Here is an 18,611-nt window from a genome sequence, read left to right on the forward strand (position 1 = left end):
TGTTCATCTTTTTATACTCAATTTATTATCCATTCTGATGCACCCATACTGGGAACTTGTAGTGCACTGCATGTTGCTGTACTTGTCAGTGTGAACACACATAAATAAAGAGCATGTGAGACACAGCACTTACCTATAAAGCCCCTGCAAACAGGTGCAGGTGTTTTCAATTATTTAGGCCGATTAGTCGTCTTGACAACTGTGGCTGTGCAGAGACTCACCTACTGAGGTCTAATCAGCCACATTAACTGGAAACACCTGTGTCAGTGAGGGGGGCGGGGCAGTCTTAGATGTACTCTGGTTCGTTTCTTATCATCATAATGCTGAAACAATGATGGTGAATTGAGGACCTAAACATAAACAACAACAACAAAATATTCTGCAGCCCATGGACTGAAAGTGCTTCTTGAAGAGCTGCATCTAAATTAAAAAAGGTTTTAGCAATATAGCGACATATGTTCCTCAAAGAAATGTATCTCAATTAAAATCATTGCTCTCAATTAGAAGCTTCAGTGGATCGGTCACACTGACACATCACCAGATGTGAGTCACTGAGTGACTGCAGTGGAAATACATCTGTAATACTTTGGTCTGATTGTTGTTGCTTCTTACATATAAATGAGGATATTTATCTCAATTTTTCCAAATGCACAGTGATTGGGTTTCAAGACAAACAAAAGTGTTTTGATTGAGATTGCAGGAACACTGTGTTAACAGCAATCGAAGTTAATCAGTTGCCCTAAATTCAATCAAAGAAATCAAATAAAGTCAATTTGGATGAATACTCAAGAGTATAATTTACAGTTTCTATCTTAACTCATGAAGAATCAAGGAAGACCATTAGGTGCTGCTGATAAGACAGGACTAAAGGTTTCAGGAGGCATCAGAAGTAGGCCTCGACCTTGAGTTACTACTAGTCTCTAAGTTTAACTATAACTATAGTAAGTGATTCAATGAAGATGGTCATTTTATTTCTTTTTTACCTCTTTTATTTCTTACCTTGTAGGACAGCTGCATTTTTGCATCAGTCATGTTTTGTGTCATCCAGTAATATATAAGAGGAAAAGACAAATTGTTCTGCCACATACTTTGATTCTATGGCCTTTTACTTGTAATAGAAAAATAGAATATTTTTACACTATTATATTGATGGATTTACTTAAGTAGTGGAGATCTTCTTCAATCACTGGCTGCTGGCTCTATATGTTTATAAACAAGTTGCAGTGACTCATGAAAATGTCTGCTAGTCATTAAGTGTTAATCTAGGCCTTAAAAGGCTTATATAACCTTATACAGTCCCCCTGTAGATGAAATAATGTATCTTCAGGAAATTCCACTTCAGTTCATTTGTAAATTTTTATTATGTTTTTTATTCATAACAGCAAGAATCAATATAGCAATACAGGCCGCATGAAAAAATGTGTCAGGAACCTACTTCTTACTTCTTATCCATCAAAGATGGCACACCACAGGTTCCATCAATTACATTCATGGCTTTGGTTATTACATGATGTAGTTATTAGAACCCCAGCAAACTCATTCAAACCAGGTTCGGAGGGCACCATTTCCCACCTCTGTATCATTTCTGGTTTCTTCACACACATTTCATTTTGATGAGATTGTATTTTATGGCTTTAGACTGTGGCAATCAGTGGTTTTCTCTACCAGTGGCTGGTATGCAAACATGACACATCCTTTCAGGGGGCCTGGGACAGTAAAACAAGCAGAAACAAACTGCAGCAGAAGACAGAATACATCATATTAGCACTACAAGCAGAGAAAACAAACAACAAACGAAAAAAAGTTCAGTTTACATTATATCATAAACGTAAGCATGCGTGCTTTTAGAAGATGAGAGATGACAAAGATGATCAGGACAAAATTTCAAACTAACGAGTTTATGACCAAACTGCTAAAAATGATTTCAATCTGAAATTATTCTTGAATTCTGCCTGATGTTGAACTACATTCCTGTTTGGTCAGTTTCATCTACTAGAAGCACAGCTTACATTAACATAAAGAACATACTTATAACTATGGTGTCTGTGTTGCATGTATTTTGACTCTCCAAGTGGTGAAACTTTAGTGAGTATATTTTCAGGAATCTTTTTTTTAAATAAACCACTATTCTATTTTTGTATTTTTATATATTTTTTATTCCATTACATTGATAGAATATTGTATACTGTAAATACATCTTTCTGTGTAACATGTTTTCTTATTCAGTATTACTGTGTCATGATTTTTTTAAACTGTATATGTATTTCCTTTAACATGCATTCTTCTCTGAGTAAAGTAAAGAGACAGGACGAGTTGTGATTGGTTGGGCCTGGGAGGGTGTGGCCATGACACACAGACCTGTCGGTACAGGCAGGTTAGGGGACCAGACAAACCCAGTCAGGCCCTCACGCTGGAGGCTAGTGGACGCCTCCTCCGGAAGGTTACCTGGCAAACTACAAGCTGCTGACAAAAAAGAAGAGCAACACTTGGCCATTTCTGAAACGGGTAGGAGAGTGAGAACTCAGTGCCCTTTTGATGCAAGCAATTTTGTTCAGCCTTTCATAAGATTTTTTTTTGTTATCCTAGCAAAATTCCTTGTCATTATAGACATAATTTTTTTTATTCAAAATAAGATCTCAATATACATGATTCTCTCTTTTTTGACTATGTACAGAAGTGCAAAAAAGTCAACCTTTATCACCTTTATCGCCTCAAGATTTCCCACCCCACCCTTGTTGTTTGCAGTTGGCTGAGGAAGAGATGAGTGTGCAGACTCAGTTCCCTACTCACCACGTTCACCTGACCCCACCAGCAACGCCCCTGAAAAAGTGATCAAATATGCAGCTTGTTTTCCAACATGGCCCAATTTCCAGGGAGAGTAAAAATATTAAAACAATAGTTACTATTTGAAATGGATACAGTAGAAAATAACATCTTTACTCTAAACATCTAAGAACTAGATTTTTTATAATAGTCTTTTTTTTTCTTATATGACTAGTTACAAACCTTACAATCATTAAAATATTACTCGGTTATCGGCAACGGTTGCCACAGTGACAACTCAGCCTCTCTGTTCTATTGTTTCATCACTGTTAGATACTCATATAAAACATCTTTGTTCAAAGAACACAAAAAGACTAGAGAAATGAACAATATGCATACAGTTCAACAATATGCATAACGTAGAAAATATTGAGTTTACAATCATAATCATACTAAAATCAACATTACATGGAATTTCAGGAAACTGTGCATGAGGAACACACAAACACACACTTTTTTTTTTAACCTTATATTCATTATAAGAAAGATAAATATAATAAGCAAAATTAAAAATCCGAACTAATATCAAAATATCATCCAAACAAAATAAAGGAAAACACTCCTTGTCTAAAGAAAAACTACAAGAAAGTTAAGAAAACACTGACAAAAAAAGTGACAATTACATAGTGCTCTGTGTGTATGTTAATTAATATGGCGTGGATTAGGCATCTGGATGGTTCAAAATGGCATGTTGCATTGTGCTGACCCGATGGTACATTCTAAGGCTTTGGATGAGTAATACAATCGTTTATATTCTTGCCACTTTCCCTGTACTATCCACCAATTAAATATATGCCTGAAGAACACCCAGAACACAACAAAAACAAAGAGTTCTAGAGATCTACTCTAAACAACCCGATCCTTCATTGGGCTCGCCCCACTAGTCTACCCACAATATCTAGTAACAGTGACACAAAAAGACTTTGGCTGACTATCTGAAAACAGTTCTTCTCAGGTAGACGTATTTAACAAATATTCTTAAACATGTCAGACTATATATATACACTACACTAAATATACTTTTACAACCTGCCTTAAAATATGTGTAACCAATACAAATGAAAAACAAGTCAGGTCATACAAATCACATGCCCATCACCAGTTGCCCTAAAGGTTTTGACTTCTGTATCACAGCAGTTTGGATACCAACTGACCACCCTGTTGTTTGAAAGCTATCTCCATCATTGGGAGAGTCTTTGGTCTGTCGCGCAGGCCGAGACCCCCTACAAACAAACAACTCATCTGACTTTTAGAGTCAATAGACTTAATGAACATGGAGAGATCTGTGTCCGCACAGATCCAGTCATTTCCTGTCTAAACAACTGACATCAACGATAAGATCTAAGAAAAGAAAAATTAAAAATCTAGTCATTCAGTAGAAGATTTGAGAAAAGCAGACAGTCTGGGGAGGGTCATCTAATCAGCAGTGGTGCTAGTTGGAATCACAGGTAATGAAAGGTCACGACATTGGACACTACATGCTGTCCGAGGGAGAAAATAGAGACGTATTAAAGGGAAGTGTTGAGTTTAATACTTTGTAACACTGCTTGAATACCATCCATGTATTTTTGAGATGTATGGCACTTTACAGGGATGCCTGCAAGGTTAAAGACATGTGCTTAAGAGATAGAAAGGTAGGCTACAAAGGTTTGAAAGACACCTCACAGACATTCAGTTGCTATTTTGCCTCTGAGTGCACCCATGTAATTTCCCTTATCACTGGTTTAACAAAAGAAAATCGTAAAGAAAATCGTTGTGCATGCATATGTGATTCAGTCAGATTATTAGTTTCTTTTACCTCAAACTGAAATACAAGGTGCGCCTTTGTGTAAACAAATGAACACATTTAAGTCAAAGACCAACAATCAATGAACAAAGAAACAACATAAGTCATGATTCTTGGTCAATGGACGTACCAATCCAGCAGTCGATTTCTTTTTTTTTTTAACGACCGCTCCACGCGTTAACCTCATTTTAACATTCAAAGTGTGTCCGGTGAATAAAGGTAAGTTGCCTCTACAGAGCGAAAGGCAGTCTGTAATGCAAATGATGTTCTTTTCTGTTGTTGTGTAATAGTGTGCATGAAGTACACATGAAAACAATCCTAACAAACTGTGCCTCCTATGTTAACATGCAGATTTAATCCAAACCAGGTGAGATTTGGTTCTCCATTTTGCTCTTGATGTTACAGGCATGATGGGTGACCGGTAATCTTGGACTCGACATGCACCACACATCAATTCCACCTGGAAATAAGTTGACGAGACACAGCATATTACCTGTGAGTCACAAAGTGAGGACAAATTGTTAAACAAAAGAGCTGAGCTGAGCCTCCTGAGCTTCTTATTGTCTTGAAATCTGAGCCTTTATTTCACATTAGAGACTAGAGCTTCCACCCTTCACACATCAATACTGGAGAATTCTGCAAAAAACAAAATTACCGTTTGTCTTTTATGCCCACTGTTAACTTTTTTCAAATGCTTGTTTTCTATAATATGCCCTATACTATGATATGTATGGTTACTGTGATTGATTGGACAACTAACAACTTGGACAACCTTGGTTACAGTTAGGGAAAGGTCATGGTTACAGTTAGTAAAGAGGCAAACATGTGGTTAATTGCATGTCTGGAGGAAAACTCAGGGCTCATTACTTCCTGCGTTGGCACTGAACACTGCCATTAAAAAACATAAATACATTCCTGTGCTGGATTTCAACCGTTTATGAGTCATTTACTTCTGCAATCAACTCTTTATCCATTTCGCACTTGCCAAGTCGCACACTGAACATAAAGCAACATCAGCCACATCAGGAGGGAATTAGGGGAGCAAAGAGGTCAGATTCACCACTGGCAGTGCGTGACCCCAAAAAAGTTACTGTACATTGAGCAACCTGAAAATAAATGGCTGTCTGGTGGCTTCAAATTCTGAGCTTCAGCCTCTCACTGAAAAGAGTAGTTTGATAGATGATTTGGGGAAATGTGTGCATTTACTGTTTCTGGAGTCTTGTAGTTACTGTGAGATAGGCAGATAAACAAAAAATGTTTTTTTTTACAGTCAGGTCCTTGTATAGAAACAAACATGTAATGATATGTACTAATGAATAAGCTGTTAAGCTGCAGGCAGATCTAAGGAGCGAACCAAGCCACCAGTTTTGTTCTGTTTCTAGTCTTTAATGCTTTGCTAAGCTACCGGCGGCCGCTTCATATTTACCTACAGACAGAAGAGTGGTCTAATTTAACTGTCATCAAGAAAATAAAAAAGACATAACATTTTGCTCTATTACATTAATAAAATGGATAGTAGAGTTGTTTACAAAAAAACAGCGACGGCCCAAAAAACAACTATGCCAGCTGTAAAACATGCTGCTCCTTCATGTAACAGTATCATAGCTGTTTTGGGGGAAAGTAGCCGTGACAGTACTGGTCTGAGTGCAGTGTGTGAGATGTTGAAAAGAGGTGCAGTACATACTGTTCTGATTGAGTCTCCTACATCTGGGTCACATACTTGTGACTAGTCAGATGGTCTGCAGATATTATTGGAATCTGATTGAGAGGGGGGAAAGAGAGAAGGAAAAGGCAGACAGCGATAAGAGGGACAAGGGAGGGAGACAGAGACATCAGTTGAAATGAGGACAAACACCACTTCAACCTAAATTGATAATAAAGATAAGCATAGTATTGGGTGCTCTGAATAGTTTGCCCAGATCAGAGATGAGCCTCATGCATTTTTCATTAAGAGGCACACTGAAGATTAAAAAGAAAATAAAACAAGAAAAAACAAATGAATTCAAATGAGCAGATGCTCAGAAGTCAGAGCTGATAGATGTCAAAGAGAGTGAGAGGAGACAGGAGAGGAGCAAACCTGATTGGCTGTTGCGGTTGCAAAGGGAACACTTGTGGCAGATGTGGTGGCTGCAGACACAGTGGCTGGATTAGCACCGTGCATCATGGGTACTTGGAGGGAAAGATCACACAGGCAGTTGAACCAGAGCAGATTAAAAGGGTTTTTTTTATGTTAGCACTTCACTTTTACATCTGTCTATGGAACGCTTCTAAACATGAAAAAATGAGTTTTTTGAATTTTTTGTGACCTTTGTAACAAATTTGAGTGGGGGGATTGTGGCAGGGAGAAACATGAGTGAAATGAACACGAAAACTACCAGACGAATTAAAGAAGTAAAATATAATTTCATATGGCAGTACCTCCATAAAAATTGCAAGAATACTCAACTTTAAAAGAATTCAAAAATGTAACTTCTACCCCTGCTTACACTACTAATAATAACTCCTCATGTTTATATGCCACTCATAGCCAGACAGTATAATGAGGTGCTCCAGAGGTTAGAGAGCTTAGGATGGAAGGATAATGAAGCAGGGGTCAGGGGGGTTTGAACTGCAACAAGCATTAGGTGACAGACAGACCTGTGGCAGAGCAAGAAGAGGTACATTCCATACCACAAAGATGTATTGCAGAGTATAATAAAACACATAGCTCCCAATTGAAATCACACAGTTGAGTTCAAAATCAAAATTTGCATTTTTATACTTTAATTCAGCTATCCTGTCAATTATACTGAAAAGAGATTGCATGTGCCATTTTGGGTTAATGTCAAAGTAGGAATTCACAAAATGGAGAATGTGGTCACATTATGTGGTGAGCTGAATGAAACATGAGTGACTAATAATGGGCTCAGAGATCATCAGTAAGGAAAGCTGGCACCTACCAACACTTGTTGCAGGTGTCATGCACAATATCGAGCCTGCCCATCATGCATTGCAACAGGGAGTGGAGTGAATAGGGAGGAGAAGAAAATCAAGAAAACCCATTACAAGTGTTATAAAGTCAAACAATTATGGATCAAACAGTGCTCTGATTATGTTAAACCTTGGAAAATGTAACACAATTGAATACAGATAAATACAGAAATTAATCATTGCGTTACACACATCACAGTCACTGTCACCACGCATACAGCACAGCAAAGGAGGCATATGCACGAGAGCTTTGAGTGGGGAGAGACATTATAATCTGCATGTCCAGCCCCAGTTTACAGTTTGACTGCTCCATTAAATGGAGGGGCAAATTAAACGCTGCCAGTGGTCCCATTTTCCTGTCAGCAGCTGTTTGCACACTGGTAGTTCTCAGTGGCCTCCTTTCAAAATCCTCAAAGTGTGGTGTTGCAGTGACCTGACAGTCCAATAGCGTGGGACATATGAGGATCTGAGTATCCGAATCTCTCACAGACGGGAATCGATGGCAGGCTATTCTTAGGCTGTCAGATGAGAATATGGGACACAGTGTAAGATGACTACGCAGCGGCCAGAGCAGAGTGGTTCAAATAAACTGTCTGTGTGTGTGTGTGTGTGTGTTGTATATGCTGTATATTACAGGTTCTCTCACTTTTTAACTTCCTGATTTGTTCCCTCATTTTACAGCTTTACTTCACTCAATAAAACCTCTCTAAACTGCACTGTCCAGATGCCAAAATCCAGATGAGAAGGGAAGAAAAGTAATCTAAGGTCCAGTGCATTCATCAACCTCTCCATCCCCAAAGTCCGCACCGTCTTCGGACGCAGTGCCTTTCGGTTCGCTGCAGCCTTTGACTGGAACACCCTACAAAACACCCTTAAACTTTCTGTCCTCACGTCTCTCTCTGTTTTCAAACAAAATCTACTACAAAGCACAGCCGACTCCTGCACTTGCTAATAGGCCTCTTGTCATGCCCTATTGATTAACGTTTTATTGTATTGTATTGTATTGTATTGTATATTGAATTTTTCTGTGTAATTTATTAACCTTGTTTTCACTTTTAGCACTCCCCTCCCCCTTCCCCTTCAGGCTGCACTTATAAGAATAAGAATTTCGTTCTTAATTTGCTCGCCTGGTTAAATAAAGGTTGATGAAAATGTTAATCGATCTTCTGGTTCATGTTTTTACTCTGTGCTCACAATTTTTAAAAAAAAGGTCCACAATGCTTTGCTGTGGGTTTGCCTGTCAGGATGCCCTGTCTTTCTCAGCTGGACGCAGCGTCAGACAGGAAGCTCTGCAGACACTGGTTATGACTGACAAAACATGAAGGGAGCCCCTCTGCAATGTTTTTTGGATAGGTTTGGAGTAAGAAGCCAAAACAGATCATCAAAAATGAGGCAGCAGAAGAAAGGTGAAATTAGTAGTTTGTGTTTACTCAGTTTCAGCTCATGTTTCTGTTTCATTTTGAAAATGTTCCTTCTGTGGGTTCCCACATGTGATTACCTGATGTGTCTCACCTGTGTCTCACATCTCCCTGGTGTACTCAGCCTCTGTGTTTCCCCTTAATCACTGTTGGTTCGTCTGTACCAGTTTCCTGTAATCTGGCTGCGTTTGTAGCTCTGATTTAGTTTTCTGTGTAAATTAGTGGTTTTTGCTGTTGAGTTTGAGCTCTCTGGGTTCGTTCCCTATGTCCCTGCTGGTTTTCTGTTGAATTATTCTTTGTTTTTTCTGCATCTCTCTTTTGGACTCGAGTTTGACCTGGGACATTCCAGTCTCTTTTAGCTGTTTTTGTGTTTGCTCTCTCTCCATAAATCAATTTTGTTCTTTGAACATTTTGCGACTCGCGTCAGTATTTGGGTCCTGAAAAACCCTTGTATATGTAAAAGCAAATACGTTCTTGTTTATGGTGTGTTTGAGTCAATGCTTTCAACAGAGTTAAGTTGTCACAGTGTCCTAAAAAACAAGCCTGACGACCATGCTGTCCACACATGTGCGATTACCGTAAGTCCATGCATGTGTTTCCATTATGTCAGCAACAATGAACTCACACAGTCATCCAGCCATTCACAGCTGATGCAAAAACATAATTTATAAGTTTAATGAGAATCTACATGTGATCTGATGGCAAATCATGATGGAGTGACTTCCACAAACATGGGTTAAGGAAAGGTCAGGCCTTACCTGATGGTATGAAGGCAGCCTGCTGCTGAAACTGCATGTTGGCCAGGGCCTGTTGGTACTGGAATACGCCAGCATTGAACATCGTGGTGGCACCGTTGGCTTTTTCAAGTGCAGGTCTCTTTGGTAAAGGAGGCAAGACGGGAGGGAGCCCCTGATGAGGGGACAACACCAAAATAAAGGGGTGGGAAGTGAGGGAAAAAGGATGATAGCAGTGACATTCAGGACAGAGAGAAGAAAGAATTTCATTAGAGGATAAAGTTGCTCTTTCAAACAGCTATTAATTAAAAACATCGGCAAGCAAGCAGTGGACTACACTACCTCTGTCAGAGCAAGACAGGACTGTGGTGCTAGCTGACAAAACTGTGACATCTCTCTCGCTAGCGACAACAAAACACAATCCTCAGCACAAAGTTATCAACCTCATGATTTTACATACAGTAGAAAATATCATTTCGCTGGCTAAGTCATGACTAGATGTTTCTGTAAAAAGAGCTATAATGACAGATTTGATAAAAGTTATTGTATTGATTGTTGGACCGTCAACAGAAATGATGTAGTTAGGGAAAGCTGCACTGCCAACTCCATGATAATAGTACACTATAAGCCATGTTAAGACTCTCATGACACCTCTTAAACAATCACACATGCATTATGGGAAGTGACAAAATCATGCAAAGATACTTTAAAGACTCTAAAATACTATATCGTCATGCCACCAATTAATTGCTTTTGATATCCACTGAAGGTGATGAACTGACCATTGACAGCGGAAATTGTGGAGGGTTTCCTATTCAAGTCCTGGTCACTGATGCTTAAAATTAATATTCAAAATGATCTCTTTTTTTTTTTTTTAATGTTGCACAACTTATGGCTGTGATCAGTTCATCACCCCTCAGTGTTTCCTCTATTCACATCATTAAGAATCTACTGTATTTGAGAACTACAAGAGCATATCTACTAACTCATAGCTACATGCCAAGCTAAAAGGTGAAAGGTCAAAGTACCAGGTCAAAAGTTGCGTCGAGGGGTCGCTTCAGTGATTTGACAGCCGACTGAGTCTTAATTAGCAGGCAGCGAGCACATGATGGCAATGGGCCAATGGGGTTCAAGCGCATTAACATAAACCAGCAAGCGGAGGTGCATCATGGGGGCAGCAGTGCAGTGTGGGTTGGTGAGAAAAAACAAACAAAAAAACAAACAAACAAACAAATAAAAAAACAAATCATTGAAATGCAATATACAACAATAACAAGACTAGGGCATGCACATTAATGGCTGTAGGGTTACTGAAAAGAAGTTTGGCCCTTCACATAATTTATTGTAAATTGCAAATTCTGTTTCTTGCGCTACAACTTTGAGTTAAATGGTATTCTGGTCCAGAAAGGAGGATTAAGCAGATTAATTGAATTCAAATGGAAGGAAATTATTCTATATCACTGTTTAGAAATAAAGCTACCCTGTAATATAAACCTCACTCCTGCTCTAGACACTGGGTTACAGTCTTCTATGACCTGGCTATCTGAACAGATTCAAACATTCACATTATGTTTCACACATAGATACAATGTCCTTAAGTGCTAATTACAGATTAATGTTGTTAAATTGGAACAATTTAAATAGATACCAACCATGAACAACCTAAAGAGCAAACTGGTGTATTCGAAAGCATTATTTCTTTATTTAGTGCTTCAATAATGTGTTCCAAAACTTTATTAATCATTTATAACTTAAGTTTGGCCTGCCAAAACAAACATTAAGTAGTTCAGCAGAAAATGTCTAGATTTTCTACCTGTGAATGTGCATTGGTTGTCATGGCTCCTAAACTGTGAGCAGTGCTTTTATACAGATATCAAATAAAACACAGCTTTACTCAGCACAATTTGCAATGGTTTTATATTTTGTGCTGTATATTATGCGGTTTTATTATATTCACTGTATCTCATCTATCGGGCTTTACAGTTTGCCATATAATTTTATTGATGTGTTTCATATCCTTTGTGTAAGCACTTTGAATCTGTGCTATACAAATAGGGGTGGGGTTAAAAGAGGCACATAACAAATCAGTGAGGTGTTTAACATTGATCATGTTAGCTCAATTTAATCCATCTAATGTGTGTGCTTTTAAATATACTAGAATCGTGTTATTCTACGATTTATGTGTGCTCATAAAGTTTTTTTTTTTTTTTAAACTACTTACGATAATTTTATCCAAAGCTGTGACCACACTGTCAAATGAGCTTTTCCACCACTAATTCTCATTTTAAATGTTGTTAAGCTAATTAAGACTAAAATAATTAACATCATAAAAAAGAAAGGTTAAAAGGTATTGGTAATGTTCAAATGTGGAGGCAAACCTGATCAAATTATGACTATATTGAATAATGTAAAGGTGAAGGGGTTGACTGAAATCAAGCTTACCCTCCTTTCTGGATTACCTGCCGCATAATGCCATCTATTATACTTGGCTCAGCAAAACCTTATTGTGTCCTTTTATTGAAAAAAAAAATCACTGCATTGCAGAAACAGCATCAGGATGAACGGCAGTTAACAATTTAACGTAGCTACTGACCTTGAACAGCAGCAAAGTATAGTGTACAACTAACAAAGCAGCAAAAACAAGGGGCAGCAGGAGGAGGGGAGCAGAAGGCTCAGTCACGTACGTACTAGCATGATCACTACAGCCTGCTGCTAATAAAGCACACATCGACTCTGGATGTTCTTAGTGCACATTGAGTCAGAGCTGAAGAGCAGGAGCAGTGGAGGCTGAAGTATATGTGTGTGTGCACAGGTGGAAAGATGTTGACTGAATCAGTGTTTGTAGTTCAGTGTATGTACCCAAAACCCAGACAGAATTACCCCTCTCATGTTTATCTGGCCCACATGAACATTAAAGGATCTGATTTGTTTTAGGTCATCACATCACATAAAAGACTGGCTTGTCCTTGATTTTTGGAATAGCTACTCTGTGTTACATTTGTTTTAATGACAATAATTCCTCCGGCCGCGCTGGGCTCAGGAGGCCATGATGCTCTAGATGTCCCTCTGCTTGCGTCCCTCTTGGTGGTGTAATCTGTGGACAGATACCTACCATGGCTGCAGCAGCCGCAGCCTGGTTGACTTGGTGTTGGGCGGCTTTGATCTTGGCCTGCAGGTGAGCTGGAGGGTGAAAGTACTTGCACTTCTCCCTCGAGCAGCGGCCCTTTATGTAGTCCATACACACAGTGACTGTGTTGTCGTTGGTGTCAATCATAGTGCTATCCGAAGGATGGGCGAAGCGACAGTCGTTCTCCCCACGTGTACAGTTGCCCCGCTGGTATTCCCGACATACCTGAAGCACAAACATACATCCCAACTCTTTATTTTTATTGTGTTTACATGACATTGCAGATATGATCATAAACATGAAATGCAGACACTTGAGTAAATGTGTACAGAAAAGCACACAAACACCAGACCCACTCACGCATTATGAAGTTACTGTTCACTTTACTTCACATTTGATGAAGTAATCAATCTGTGCAGTCATTTCAGAACTTGACAATCACTTTACCAGACAGAGCTAACCAATCTTAATGACAGGTTTGGCCATTACTGTTGATTGATAAGCAGAAGAGAACGTAAGCAGCGTTTACAGACTCATCAATCATACCAACTTTATCCATTATTCAAATCAGCTGCGTTGATGTTCTTTCCTATAGAAAACAGAAGGGGGCAGCACCTGCGTGAACAGTTGGGAAAGCCATTACCTCAGCCTGAATGTGGGAGCTCAATGAGGCTCCTGGGAAATATGAGTCTGGTTACCCCCAAGGGAGGCTGTAGCTGACACAATCAGCATAATCAGCAGCCCACACAAAATATCTCTCACACACACACACACGCACACATACAGACTGACAGAGACACACGGACACACAAGGTGGGTGCATATGCAATTTATAAGGCAGCATTTCTTTTTTTACAGAATTAAATTTTGACTCTTAAAGCACTGTGCAATAACTTAAGATCTGCATTTGAGTCTGCCCTACCCTACACCCGATGAAATCTAATTTCATGGTATGTTGTATCGATCTATCAGTTATTATGAAAGGAAAAAAAAAAAACATTTACAAAATGTCTGTTTACCAGTCTCGCCGTCTGCATACATAAAGGATTTGATTTGTGGTGGACCGGCCACCAGACGAAAGGCCACCAGCGCAGTTGTCCACCAACTGACCCTGCTCTGTCTCCTGTCATGACAGCTCATCATCCACAATCACTGATTTGCGTAAGCGACAGACAGGGTGGTGTCTTCTTTCTGCTACGCACCTCTCCTTCACGTCCCTCACGCACTCACACATTCACATACAAATGCACGCCTACACGTCACACACACACACACACACACAGATTAATTCCCCCACCGCTGCTACGATCACCAGTGTTGCTACTGGTCTTATTAAAAAAAAAAAAAAAAAAAAAAGACTGCCTTGTTGTCAGGCAGATGTTGGAGAGGCTGGTGAGAGAGGGAGGGAGGGAGGGAGGAAACAAGGGAGAGAGAGGAGAATGTAAGAGTGGCTGATGAATAAAGACTAAAGGACAGAGAGAGTTGAGGATCAATGAGACAGAGTAAGAGTCTTTGGGGATCAAATGAGTGTTGGCAAAGTAAAAAAAAAAAAAAAAAAAAAGAGTAAAGAGAGGTGAGTATGTGTGATGTTCTCTCATCCTGGTGTGTTTCTCTGAACAGTGGCTAATCATGAATTCAGACAGAGCAGACCCCAAAGAAGTTTGAGTTGGACAAACAAATAAATGGCCTGTTAATCATATTTCTGTCCCCATGGTAACTGTCCCTCTGGGCCATTTACATCACCATGGTTTCAGGTAAGCAACATATGATTTTATGCATGCTGCAAATGCTGCAGTATGGCTCGTACAAGATAGAGACAGAGAGACTGCTGGAAAATATTTCTCAGGAAAACAGTCTGGAGGATTGTCTTCTAAAATAGGAATTTCTCCCAGCCTCAAGGAAACGGTCTGTAACATATCTTCCGACTGCTATGTGTGTCAGTCCACAGAATTCCAGCTATGTTTATTTTGAACTACACACTAGAAACTAAAATATGGCTGGCCTTTTTCTCTCTAAGATATTTTTAGCAAACCTAGTTCCTGATAAATGAGGCTAGGATGTGAAATCTCCCAATCAAGCTGCCTCACACACACACACACACACACACACACAGGGCTGAGCACAAGCAGCGTTGACCACTGCACCCAAATATCTAGAAGGGAAAAACTCAGAAAATGAGCAGATTTTGCCTCCAATGCCAATTACCGCATTTGGCAAATAAATATTTCATATCTGTTTGTTTACTGGACTTTGGTGCAGAATGCAATCAATCCTTTGCCAGGCAATCCCCTCAGTCATCGGTCTGCATCAAGACCTGCATGTTCCTCTGTTAACTACAACTTCTTGCCTCCAATTTTCCGAACGTACAGTTTCTCACAAGTCACGATTCCTCCTCTGTGAAATTCAGACACCCGTCTGTCCTTTGTCTCTGTTGTCTTTGTCTCTGTTTGCCCCGGCCCCTCCCCTTGATAACCTGCAAATTGATTCCCTGATCTTTTTTTTTCCCTGATCGGCCTGTTCTCTTACTCTGCATGTCGTCCACTCATTAATCGGGCCTAGAGACTTCCTCAGCCTCACCTCCATTAATTACCCAGCAACCCAACGTTACATTTTAAATGTAACCTTCCGAACGTTCTTGCACGCCTCCTGCCTGCCTCCAACGATTTCCCCATTATTCTGCTGCGAGTGTTCCCCGGGTGGGGCTACATAATGGATGAGATTGACTTACTGTCCAATTAATGATTATCTGAAAACAGCTAGAAGAACAGCGCTCATCAGGTTTCATGACTGATTGCTTTCATAGAAGAATTAAAGATTTTTCTGAAAATTACACCCCAGTACAGTATAACTTGAGGTTGTGCCAGACAATGTTGTCTCCCGCCTGTTGATGGGATGCAGCATCGACAGCACTAATGTTTGTGGAGAGATACTCTCATTAACGTCTCTTTCTCTTTACTTAAGTCTGGGTAATGACTGTATTATGGTAATGGGATATAGTTACTGTAAAAGAAACTGTGTACCAGATACATAATTAAAGTCTACAAACATCAACTGTTTAAGCAGGACTTTCCAGTCCATGCCTTTAATATTCATATACAGTAAGCACAGCCCACATTTCAAAGCCCAATCTGTTTGTATAAAAGGCACCGGGTGCACTGTTTACTAGACTTTTGTTAATCTGTCTTTTTATCTGTGACTGATATGAAAGTGACGAAATAATTATGCAAATCCTCTCAACTGTGTGATCAGTGGTGTGTGTGTGTGTATGTGCTTATGCGGTCATATTTTCCCCATTTATCCCTGCTAATGTGTTCGTCAGTGTGCATGCGTTTCTCACCTCCAGTCTGTCTGTCCTCATGAGTTTCTGTGCAGCGGCAGCAGCAGCAGCAGGTACAGGGACACTGGGGTTGCTGGTGACCAGTACAGGGGCGCTTTGCAAAATGTCAGCAGGCATCAGGCCGGGCGACACCGGGCCAAGGTAGGGGTTAAACGCAGCGGCCGCTGCTGCAGCAGCATTGGCATTGGTTGCAAGGCTGGGTGTGACTGAAAACATGGGCTGTGGACACATGGAAATGAGACAGTTATTCATGATTGAAAATCATTCTCACAGTCTATATTTATTTAAACAAAAAATAATATTTAATTACATCTGCCAATAAGTATAACGCCATCCCTGCTGACTCCCACAGCAGTAACAGTATGACAGTAGAGGGTGAAATAAGAGATGTGTATGCAATTATCAAAAACCAAGCTGAGAATAGGAAGTGTGGTGGTGGATGTGGAGAGAAAGAAGGTGGCAAAAATAGACCATTAATGGGCTTATATCTGAGGAAAAACAATGTGCCTCGTTTGATGGCTGCTTGTCTTTCATTTGCTCTGACACAAAGAGAAGGCCTAGGCTTTGTATGTGGTGTCAGCTACCCCCTACATGGATCAGATGGAATCACACTTCATACACCAGAGATCATAAGGACAAGAGTAATAAGGATGAGGGACGTCAAGCTGTGTGTGCATGCGAGTGGGGGAGCTGGGGCCACACTATACCACAATGTACGTGTTGTTCTGCTGTTGGAAGGGGAAAAGGCTTTTCTCCACATTCTCCAAGAGGGAGTCTAAAGAGTATAGCTAGCTGACATAGCACACTACAAAACTTCCCCCTGCACGTTCCTGACCTCAGCCCCAGTCTGAGGATTGTCTCTTGAGCCTCTGCCAACACGACACAGTGAGTAATAGAACAGCAGCAGTCAGAGTTGGACATCTACATTCCTCCCAAAACCTCATCGCTGCACTGGGATGACTCAGAAAAGTCAGGAATAGTGGTGAGGGCTTTCTAATCCTTCCACTGCTGCTCTCTGGGATGTTTGAAGAGTTATGTCCTATCACAAGATGCTCCGGAGAGGTTGATTTGCCTCTCTCAAGGTGCTCAGACATCAGCTCCAGACATTCATAGCTCAAGGTTGGGATAAGATAAGTATGATGTCATTGAGAAAGACTCACAGTCATGAGGTTTAACTATGCGGTGATGTCATCCTGCAAAAAGTTTGTGACCTTGTTAAAAGCATTTTCTATGATGTCTCTTTACTTGACATTGAATCGTTTCCAATAATCATAAGACCAAGCTAACTCTTGCTATAAATCACAGTCGCAACAATTATATGGGTTTGAGCATATTTACACAGTAGCAGAAATAAAACAAGATCACTCCCTGCATGCTTCCTGTCAGCAATTTGTATCACAACAGTGTTGTTTTTTTCTTAGACAACCTATTGGTTGCAAAGAGTTCCCCTTTAATTCATTCTGAATCCAAATATTTTGAAATGCTTTACATATACAACTCAATTAAAAGCTTGATTTTAAGATTCCAGATGAAAGAAAACCTTCCACATCAAAATTTTATGTAACAACCTAATACTAAGATGTGTAGGGAAAACTACTCCAGTTGCTTTCAAAGAACTAAATACATTTAGAAAGATCAAAACCAATGTGATGACTTAGGGCAGTATTTCAGTGTCATTCTGGGTCATGTTATTTATTTATTTTATCTGATGCCAAACTTGAAAACATCATGCAATCAATACTTAAAATGCTACACTGCTCCAGTCTTGTACATAAGTTATATAATAAACCTTGTTTTGCTGCTCATTTTTATATGTACCAGGCTTGTTCACGTTTTCTCTTTCACTGGAATATCTTTAATATTTACTATTTACTTTATAACACATTGATGTAAAATATAAAACAATGTAATTCACAGTGTATTTTGTAAGGATGCAAATTTGATTATTCAGGTCTACAAATGTTAATAATTAGACAAATAAAATATGGAAAATAAAAGTTAAAAAAAATTATAAGGGAAAGAAACAGCAACAGGAACAAATAGAATGTATAATATATATTTATACTAATAGTGAAAATGTTACTAACATTAGGTATCATACTAACATTGGTCATACCAGACCAAATAAGGCTGAGGCAACAAAACTGTTTAGTGCTTAGTAATTTAACTTTACAGAGACTGTGTTATTTCATTTTTAGAAACGATTTTAATGTGTTTTATTTTAACATTAATAAAAGCCTCTAAAAAACTTTTAATAAAATAAAATGTGTTCCAGATTTCTGTTGTTTATCCATCAAATTAACCCACTGTGAAGAAATCTGAATTCAATATTATTGAATTGCTATCAGCTACAGCTCTGTTTGTTATGATTGAAACCACTTTTCAGGACTAGACTACCAACACTTGACCCCCGGCC

General features: G+C 39.4%; 1 protein-coding gene across 12 annotated transcripts in view; it reads right to left on the reverse strand.

Moving 5' to 3' along the window:
• Positions 1–1,337: 1,337 nt before the first annotated feature.
• Positions 1,338–18,611, reverse strand: part of LOC146976493 (muscleblind-like protein 1) — a 65,603-nt gene continuing 48,329 nt past the window's right edge. For 2 of the 12 annotated variants that reach the window (XM_085796315.1, XM_085796314.1), the window contains exons 4-11: positions 16,196–16,414; positions 12,844–13,083; positions 10,760–10,813; positions 9,756–9,906; positions 7,549–7,584; positions 6,687–6,778; positions 6,294–6,367; positions 1,338–5,069 (exon numbers count right to left, since the gene is read on the reverse strand). In XM_085796315.1, the coding sequence (XP_085652441.1) occupies positions 6,311–6,367; positions 6,687–6,778; positions 7,549–7,584; positions 9,756–9,906; positions 10,760–10,813; positions 12,844–13,083; positions 16,196–16,414 (849 nt within the window). In that variant the 3' untranslated portion in view covers positions 1,338–5,069; positions 6,294–6,310. The remainder of the gene's footprint in view (positions 5,070–6,293; positions 6,368–6,686; positions 6,779–7,548; positions 7,585–9,755; positions 9,907–10,759; positions 10,814–12,843; positions 13,084–16,195; positions 16,415–18,611) is intronic. The other 10 variants (XM_085796322.1, XM_085796320.1, XM_085796319.1 and 7 more) reach the window with 5 other exon arrangements.

This window comes from Trachurus japonicus, chromosome 13, assembly GCF_045865225.1.
Source record: "Trachurus japonicus isolate A0001 chromosome 13, Traja_1.0".
Classification (NCBI taxonomy): Eukaryota; Metazoa; Chordata; class Actinopteri; order Carangiformes; family Carangidae; genus Trachurus; species Trachurus japonicus.